Source organism: Anabas testudineus, chromosome 19, assembly GCF_900324465.2.
Source record: "Anabas testudineus chromosome 19, fAnaTes1.2, whole genome shotgun sequence".
NCBI classification, from domain to species: domain Eukaryota; kingdom Metazoa; phylum Chordata; class Actinopteri; order Anabantiformes; family Anabantidae; genus Anabas; species Anabas testudineus.
The window spans coordinates 6286890-6296816 of NC_046628.1; the positions used below are offsets into that span (position 1 = coordinate 6286890).

Sequence of the window (9927 nt, forward strand, 5' to 3'; positions counted from 1 at the left end):
AATCAGCCAAATAAAATAAACAGTCTGCAGTGGAAACTATATCTGTCAGATGTGCCTGTTTGTAGTAGGAGTTCTGCTGTTTTCATTGGGAGAGTGAAGTCTTTGGGTGACATACTCTCTGCTACAGAGGCGTCTTTGAGAATATTTATCTTATAAAAGTCGAGTATGAATCAAGAAGTTTGAGCACATCTCTCGGAAACGTTTTAGTTCATTATAAGATAAAAGCTTTATATAAAATATTAGATTACATAGGTTATGTAATTTTGAGATACTAAGGAAGTAGTTGTGAGTTTCCTTTAAGTCAAAAGGGAAACCCCGTCTCCTACAAATTACAATACCTTTATGTTAAGAGAAACATAATGCTGCCCCGACATGAGGAAATGTTGTTTCTAACAAATGTATCCCATCCATTCTTCTCCTGGTGAAGATGCAAAACCATTCAGTCATTCAACACAAGATTCAATTTCTGTTTTTTGGCAGTACAAAACTAAGCAGTGTGTTTTAATAGAAGTGAAGCACAAAGTAAAAAGTAAACAATATATATATATGATATATATATATATATAGTATGTATATATATGAGCTCAGCAAAGAAGGAACCAATCAAAGAAAAAAACGCTTTAAAAAGGTTTTAAACTCATATTTTAACCGTTTTTAAAAATAATAAATTGCATATTATTACTAATAACGATACTTATTTTGTGTTTGAACTGCCAATATACACATATTGAAGATGCCTGTTCTAAAATGAAGCAACAGTACACTTGTCAATAGACAAGCAACAATTTACAGTTGGGGCCATAAATAATGGGAGGATCATAAGGTTTTGGAATTTGTCCTCTCTACACCACCGCACAGATTTTGAAATGTGTTCTCTGCTACCTCTAAACTGGCATTTCTCTTCTTGAGCATTACCAGTATCTTGCATCTTGCTGTGAAGCCTCTGTATTCACGTTCACTAAGCCGTCTCCTGACTGAAGACTTTGATAATCACACGTCTGCCTCTTCAACAGTGGTGACTTGACCGGATGCTTTGAAAAGCTTCATCTTCACCGTGGACAGAATTTTGTGGTCATCCACCTCGGCTGTCACCAGTGGCCTTTCAGACGTTTTGCTGTTGCTGAGCTGACATGTTTTTAACATGTCTTGTATTGAGTTCTTGTAAACCAAATGCAAATGTAGCACACCTCTGTCAAACCCCAACAGTTAAAACTGAAAGTCTTTCATTTCATATTCAAGGTGGTGGTGTACAGGGGACAAATGTCTCACTAATGGCTCTAAACTGAAAACCTTGGACATATGAAAAAACATGCTGCTGCTGCTGGTGCCCACGCGTTCACTGTGTTCTGTTTGCATCCTTCAATTATTATTATCTTTACTAATGCAAGTTTATCAAGACCAACTGATCATTGCAAAACCCTTGTCAGTTATGTTGGCGCCATCTCTGCTTTTAAGTCTCGTTGCAAAACCGACTTTAATCTCATGTGATTAGAGTAATCTAGAAAATAGGATTCGTGTCAGTTCACACATTTGAAAATATGATGCTGCTGTCGTCTTAAGATGGCTGAAACAATCCACATACACTCACTCCTTTCTCCAAACACACATGAATGAAGGGCATTGCGTTATTTTTATTTCACATATTTATTTTTATTGACCTTTTAATGTTACATTTACATAGTCGTATGCTTTATTTTGTAACACAAGCAGAGGTCATAAGTAGAGCTCATTAACATTACGGGGAGCTATGTACAGAGTGAAAAGTTAAAGTAAGACTATGAAAGATTAGGCAAATAAACAGTTCATAAATGTACAGTATGATTTCTATAAAGCTGCAACAAGCTACATACATTTCAGTTTAAGTTGCTTTACATTTTATAAAAATATGTTTCCATATGTTACCATATAATAATGTTACAAACATTGTTCTTGTACTTTACCTGCTCCTTCCAGTGCTTCACTGAAGCTACTGTGTTAACATCACATCATTTCAGTACACATTCGTCTCATCGAGGTTCATACGTTTTTATGACAGACCCATGGATTGAAGAGGTTAAACATTAAACATGAATACATAATAAATCCAAGTGAATAGGAAAATATCATTGTAATATAACTTCTCATAGGATCTGTAGTGTAAAGTGTTGAATTAGTGCTTTTTGAAGTGCCTTTTATCAGTGCATTTGAATTCCCTAACGGGTCTGAATGAGCTCTGGCTGAATCTGAATCCGGGCCTTGGTGGCCAGGGCTGCCTTGCGGGTCATGGTGGTGCAGCGGGTCAGGATCTCCTCGGTCTTGGGTCTAGTGGGCACCCTGGGAGTGACTGAGACTGTCTCAGTGCTAATGTCAGAGCCTCGCCGGTCTGAGAGGCTGGTGTCAGAGCTGCGGCGCCCGCTGTCGCTGGTGTCAGGCTGGTCTTCGGGACGGCCCTGACTCGGCTCTTCCTCACTCAAACTTGAGGACAAATCACTGCTAGAGGAGAAGTCAGAGAGGCTGGATTCGGTGCTCATGCTGCGTGTGCGGCCGTCTGCGGTCATAGCATCCCTCTTCACCTGTGTCTGCGACCAGGTCCCCGAGAGAACATTCAGGGATTGGGCCTTATGGAGATGTCCAGGCAGAGTGGTCTCACTGGTGAACTGACCGGCCGACTCCCTCTCTGGATTGGATTCTTCATCAATGTTGGGTGGGTAAGGAGCCTGTGGCTCCCTGGTGGTGTGCAGGTTTAGACTGGAGCTATGCAGCTTTCTCTGCATGCTGAAAACGCCTGCTCGTGGGTTGATGTGTGGTTGCAGGTACATGGAGGGGATGTAACCTGCCTTTCCATTGAATCTAAGGAGAGGATTGGAAGGAAAAGAGAATTTCGAATTAGTCTCTTTTCTAAATGTTTAGATACATATACAGCAAAGAAACCATGATGGAAAGAGAGTAGATGACTGGCATACCTGATGAACCACCAGCCGTTGTCAGGCTTTCTCAGCACCTCCACCACAGAGCCAATGGGCACAGACACCTCATCTTCCTTCTTTGTTGAATAACTCCTCACAGCACAGTAGAAGGTACCTACAGGACGCACACAAGAGAAGAAGCTTTAACAATAAACCAGGGATTTCCGTGAAAAGTGGTTAAGTTAGGACAATGCCCATCTGACGCGGAATGGAACAGGTAATGCCGCAACGGGAAAAACACAGTGATGTAATTCAGACTGTTAAATGGGACCAGCCCTGCCTGTGGGACAAGCGTGTTGCCAAGGCGCATTCTTGCATGCTGTAAGTGAGCTGACGAGTGATGATCTCACCTCTTGGCGGCAATTCGTCATCGTCATCATCATCATCTCCATCCACTAACTCCAGATAGGGAGCCGGAAACCAAGCAAGGCGCCTGTCCTCGTTCTCCACCAGCCACCAGCCTGCAGAGAGTAGAAAAAAAACAAACAAACACGAGTGAGTGTGAGGACTGGAAAGACAACATGCATTGATTGTGCATAGTTTCAGTGACAAATTAAATGAAAGCGAAAGCACAAACCTTTAGGGTCTTTGATCAGGACGTCCAGCTTCTCATCCACAGCCACCTTAAATGGACGATTCTTTGTGTCCTTCGTCTCGTAAGCTGCCACGCAGTAGTAAGTCTGGGTGACGAATGGGTTGGTGATGCTGCTCCCATGCTGGTGAGTAGCGCCCCACGATCCTCCACCTAACCCACCCGACGAAGGCTGATCATCAGACATTAGGATCATGAAGCTGCGTGCGAGAGAGAAGACAGTCGGTCAACAACAATCTGTGGCGTGTTCATCAGAAAGAAGACTCCGACAGAACTACTGAACGTCCACCCTACCTGTTCTTGGTGAAGTCTGACTGCAGGTCACAGTCTTTGGGCGTGAAGAACTGTGTGACCTCTGAACTCCGGGTCACAGGTTGGTCGCACTTGAGCAGCTCATCGCAGTAGCTCTCCAAGAACCTCATGCGCTTGACAGATCTCTTGGATCCCTTCTGCTTGAGGCTGCTCCTCCTTCCCTTCCCTGGAAAGCAGAGAAGAAATGTTTAAAAAAGGAATACAGTGCTTCTAACTGAGAAGTATATTTGCACCACACCTTTCCTATAAATCACTAAATGTACAGTGAGACTGACAAACTGCTTTTGAGTAGTTTGAGTAACCGTACCACTAAATTTGGGGATCACTCTGTCGGTCTTCCGGAAAGGATTAAGAAGAGGGAACCTCTTCTTCAGCTGCCTCTGTTAAAAAAAAAGAATAAAATATACACGGTAAAATAACGATATTCAAAACCAAGTCTGAATTTTTTTTTATTTAAAATTTCTTTTTAGTACGACTGTTATTTAGACTTACATGAAATTTTTTGAAATCCCTAAAAGACCTGTAGATGATCACTTCAGTCTCATCACTCCATAACACAGATATCATGAACACCTGTTTGGGTAAAATAAAGAAATAAATAAATAACTCAAATTATAATGGAATCATTTATTAAATGATTAACTGAAGTGAAATGTCTGAGGCTCTTTAACTCACCCTGAGCTTCGGAGAGTCCCTGTGGACGGCTCCAATGATGCGGGCACTCATAACAAGGCGCTGGTCTCCGGTCATCTTCTCTTTTTCTCTGAGTTTATCTCAGCTCCCAGGTACCGTCGCTTCTTAAGTGACCTTCAGCCTGCTGCGAAACCTGCCTCCTCTGCTCTAACGGCGACTCAAATAAATAGTGGAGTGAGGCGGAGCCACCGGAGCGAGGAAGGATGCACACAGAGCACAGAGGAGGAGGAGGAGGAGAAGGAGGAGGAGGCAGCAGAGGCAGCAGCAAACAGGTGGAGCTGGATGCTTCCCACACATCAGCATCCTGTAACGCTCACTGAGCAGCAGAGAATAACTACAGACACGAAAGCTAAAAGGCGGGAAAGAAAACTAAATGTCATTCAGTTCAGTCCCTAAGTACAAGTTAAGTTTATTAATTACATTTGTTTTTTATTGTTATAATTAATCATTATATCTATATCTTATCTGTGACGTTGACCCGCAGGGACGCAGTATCACTGCACTTAAAGAATGACCCCTGTCACCAGTGTCAGTACATTCAGAATAAAGGTCAAGGCAGGACACCTATAGATGAAGCTTGAATCCTTTTCCAGAGAATCACTTGATCTTGATAAATAGTCACATGACACACACAAGGTTCGAATTTCTCTCACAGTTTCTCTTTCCTTGTGTGATTTTTTTGCTCATTACTTTTCATTTCCATTCCCATTTTTTTTAAATTACTAATTTTGGTGTACATATTTATATATAAAATGTAGTTTTTGGTTTATTTTGCACAGAAACTACTTCATAAAAAAATTATCAGATTGACAGTGGAGTATCAGCCGCTCCCCTCCCGTCTTCCTCATTCACTTACTGGCATCTCCTGCATCCACAGCTCCCATAATTAAAATTTTGTTGCACATGAATCACTTGACACTTGTCATCTGGCAGCAATATGCCTTATCAGAAACTAGTGTGGAGAGCTCTGTGTGTGTGTGTGTGTGTGTGTCTGTTAAGACTGACTAAATAGGTAAGGGCGTGCATGTTTGTGTCTGGTGGAGCAGGTGTTTCTTCAAAGTGAGGATTGCACAGAGCCAAATGGAGATGAGGTTATCCAAACCATTCATCAGATGCACGTGGAGGTGGACACATTGTGTGAAGTGATGCCAGGACTTTATAACACACAGTTGTAGCTGTAGCATTATGGTGTTAAAGGTCGGGACTGTCCAGGTCTGTGTGGAGCTGAGAGGATGTCAACACCTGAGTGTAAGTCGGGAGGTTTCTCCCGCTGAGGTCCACAACTCTGAATTCTTTGGATAGATCTTGATATCTCACTAGTGCAACAATGGGTGCCCTCTTTACTTAACACTCAGTCTTTGCAGGTACGTGCAGAGGGGGTAGCTCAGGGGACTCAAGCCCTTTTGCCCAACAAATCAAGCTGCCCCTCTTAACATTAACTGCCCCTCCTGATGTCTAAGCTATTTTTATCACTGGTGTCATGATCCTCGTGATATTCAGTATAGATTTGTATAAGTAAGTACTATAAGTACTGTACATATAGCGAGTAATTGATTCATTCTTTTCATCACAACATGGCCTAATATAACAAGTGGCAAAAAGAAAAAATATTAAAAGAGAAGCAGAAACTGGACTTCTTTAACATTTTATGCAGCAACATACAGATGGTTGCTATCATCATATGTACAGTACAGTAAAGGCCTCAGGTGAAAAGCTGAGCAAATGTGCCGTGATGATTCTATCAGATTATTTCTGTCCGTGTAAAAATAAAATACCTGTAGATTCTATCAGTGTCCTGTTCTCTATTGTGAATGTGAAACAGATAAATACAATGTCTACCAGGGAGGTAACAACATGTATATGTATTTTATTAATAATTATTTAAATATCGGCCCCTGCCCTGAGGAGCTCTTTGCACTTACTTAAAGACATGTTTGGACAAACAGCACTGGGTCCTCTGAACAATGAACAATAGCTGCTGTTGCATCAGATGTTGATTCACATGTGGAAATAACACATCCATGGAGTAACAGTACCTTGAAACAATAACTCCAATTACCCTCTGAAATGCCTAATTCATTGCCACCCACACTTTCTAGTTTAGTGGCGGCATCAGTAACACCTTTCTTATTTCCTCAGGACTAGTGAAGATCTTTTGTGAGCTCACAGATTTTGTGATGATCCGTTCAGAACTAAGCGTTTGCAAAGGATCTATGTGGGATTAATAGCTCTTCTTGTAAGAGAGGCATTCCCTTTAAAAAACAATCACCAGGATTTTCCACATAGCACCAGTCTGTTTGATTTGGACGGGCTTCACAATCACCTCTTTGTTGTGGTTTCGTTGAAACGGACAATGAAAATGTCAGAGAAATGGTCCAGGTGCATTGGAAATGCCGCAGCTTTCATTTTTCTCTGTCGCAGCTGATCATTTACAGGAATATGTGTGTTGTCATCTTGCCAGATTCATTAGCTGAAGAACAGACAGAATCTAGTGCCCTCTGTAATCAGTGCGACCATCAGCAGCTTGTTCCTGAAATGTGACAAATTAAACACAGGGAAAGAGACAAACATCAAATGTTTATGCTATGAGGAAACAAGTTATTTGTCTTGTTTGTTTATTGTGAATAAATTAACCGCATAAATCAGTTGACCGGAAACCATCCAGGTGAGGACGTGACATGAAGCACACAGCTGACAGCTTGTGGCACAGCCGGCTGGTAAAACTCTGCCAAACCCTTCATGCACAAGATACAGAACTGGTAATGAATGCCTCACAAAAGTTGCTATTCACCTCCCACAGCATGGACATGAACTGGTGCAGCTTCTTTTTTATTTGCTCTTACTTTATGGTATTTATTATTTTTTATATTTATTATATTTTTTAATTATTCACTAAGTGGTAAAAACTTAAAATAAACCAGAGACAAAACAGATATACATAACTAAAGTGAAGCAGCAGCTGATGACATTAGAAAGCATCATTAAAAACACTAGAATAAGAACGGAGGCACTGAACGATTAATGCTGTTTGCAAAACAAAGCAGAGATTAAGGTGGAGTCGGTGGAGGTGGCTGCACAGCTTCGGAGAAGTTGTTATCACGAGCGAGGAAGTTGAGCGGTGGTAAACAAGGCCGGGGGCCATAATTATATGGCCAGTGCCGGGAAGTCATTGTTTGGTCAGCTGACATTCAGTGTAGCCACGTGCACCCCACCCAAGCTGAACTTCATTTGCAGTGCTGCGCCTGATACCTGAGAAATGGGAGTCACCCAAAATGCAATAAGCCATGCTAACGGAGATTCTCCGGTTCTTTTTCCAGTTCTTTCCTTTGTGTGTGTGGGAGACTAAAAACAATTCCATCCATTAACTACACCTTCATTTGGTCTGCCAACTCCCACGTTAAACCATGCACGAGTAGCTCGAGCACCTCTCTTCTGACAAACACCCATTGTTTGTGTGTCTTTCGTTTTCCTTTGTGGCGGATTTTAAGTTAACAGTTTGTGAACAATTAAGTGCAATTAAGTGCAATTAAGTGACCTGTCCCTTGATATTGAGAGGTGAGATGCCCAGGCCGCACCTTAGAAAACCTCACTAACACGCCGAACATGCTGATAAGTAGGGCAACGCTAATGCGTGATGTCACAGGGAAATTTAACCTAACAATAAATGACTCTGCTGTTGAAGTGCACAACCGACATATATACGATACGTAAACGTTTGAGTACTAGCAGTGCTTCATGCACAGCTCACAGCGGTAACACCCGATTTCAGTTGCAAACTGAGTCAGAGCAGGGCGTTGGTTAAAACTATGCAACTGTGTAGTCCTTTATTAAAAGCACGGTGCATTTGCTGATGATGAGGTAACACCACGAAGTGCTTCTGGGAAAACGAAACAATACAGTTCATACAACTATTTTAATGCTCACTTTGTAGGATAAGGCTGGTGATTTTCAACATTTCTGTTACTATCAACAAATCCCACAAAGAGACTAAACACTGAATTTTGTTATGCAAGTCAGGAACAAAGGCACTACTCAGATGGTGACCTGATGGCAAGTTTAGACCAATGGATATGGACTGTGCCACTGCATCTAGGAGACCTGTGTTATCATCTCTAGCATCACCACCAAAAACTTCAAGGAAAGTTTTATACTTTTGTGGCTAAAGTGCAACTGAGATGAATTTAACCTACTAACCTCAGCGCAGCATACTTTATTTTTAATAGTTGGCAGGAGATTTGGGAATTTTAGAATTGATGACAGACATTCTTGCAGACACTGACAGTGTGGTTGCCGTTCATCAGGCAAACAGCATAGCTGCAATTCACGAATGCTTCACTTAACTTCTGTTGTTACCGTCACTTCTACCAGGCAACTGACGCCGTGCCAAAAGTAACACCGCGGATCCAGAGCTGGTTTGCTAACTGCCAAGAATTTGGTTGTGAAAATGTTTTTACAACTTTGTCAGAGGAAGCAAAAGCTAACCGGCTCTTTCCAAAGTATTGCACCCACACAAAGGCTGAGGTTACTTAATCAGATGTTGAATAACTTCCTGCTGCCAGCTGATGGAAAATGCCTCACATTTTTCCTTTTGGTGTGATATAATTGTTGCTCGTAGACAGTCTGGTTAATTACAGGTAATGTGAGCTTTCAGCTGACGCCTAATTAAATGAGACATATGACAGAATAAGCTCAGGTTGTTGTTTCGTGTACGACTACCGGCTGCACTAAAATGTTTGTGTGCCTGCTTTTCGCCACAGTTTTGACCGACCCTTAAAAAGCTAAGCCAAGTCCAACTTTGTAGAGCTAAGTCTAGTCTTGAGACGTCCACAGGAGAAGATTCCTCTGCTGCCGCCACCAGGCCAGCTGGCGTTTTCATCCGGATGGTTGTGACAATGCGAGAACGGCAGAGCAGCTTCTCCATTCAGTGCTGATTGGTCACGAGGTTGGAAACTCCACATTCCTGTATAGACAAAAGGCACAGTCATTACCCAACTGAACGTTACTGTCTCAGGAGAGTGGGCTTCTAGAAGAATGCACTGTTTTTGCAAATTCCTATCTTTCTTGTTTATTCGCGCCGCCCTTTCTTTCTGTGCAGCACTTTGACGGTACAACAGACACGCAGTCAAGTACTGTGCATCTCCTCTCTATGGTACTTCGACAGTCTACAGGTAAAATGTGTGAAGGTGAGTGGGTCCTGCTTCTGTGGGTTCTATTAGAGGCAGTGTGGCTCAGGGGACGACGATACTGATGCATTGTTCTGCATAACACTACTACACAAACTTGCCTGAAAAATGTGTGTAGAAGTACTACTACTACTAAACATACAAACACTACACTGAGAAAACCACACATTTTAAACAGTGCTTTATGCTGTTGATAACAAAA

General features: G+C 42.0%; 1 protein-coding gene across 1 annotated transcript; it reads right to left on the reverse strand.

Annotated features, from left to right (window-relative positions):
- Positions 1–1625: 1625 nt before the first annotated feature.
- LOC113155885 (NADPH oxidase organizer 1-like) lies at positions 1626–4677 on the reverse strand. Its single transcript, XM_026350609.1, has 8 exons — positions 4525–4677; positions 4342–4422; positions 4157–4229; positions 3832–4015; positions 3523–3737; positions 3296–3406; positions 2943–3060; positions 1626–2829 (listed from the first exon to the last, which is right to left on the reverse strand). The coding sequence occupies exons 1-8, from the start codon at positions 4597–4599 to the stop codon at positions 2193–2195; spliced, it is 1494 nt and encodes a 497-aa protein (XP_026206394.1). The 5' UTR covers positions 4600–4677; the 3' UTR covers positions 1626–2192.
- Between the last annotated feature and the right edge of the window lie 5250 nt (positions 4678–9927).

Bases quoted from the DNA above. Each gene is read 5' to 3' on its own strand.
- LOC113155885 (XM_026350609.1), bottom strand. From the start codon at position 4,599: ATGACCGGAGACCAGCGCCTTGTTATGAGTGCCCGCATCATTGGAGCC. The intron at 4,230-4,341 runs GTAAGTCTAAAT...TTTTTTTAACAG, and splicing joins GGGATTTCAAAAAATTTCAT to AGGCAGCTGAAGAAGAGGTT. The intron at 3,407-3,522 runs GTTTGTGCTTTC...TACTCTCTGCAG, and splicing joins CCTGATCAAAGACCCTAAAG to GCTGGTGGCTGGTGGAGAAC.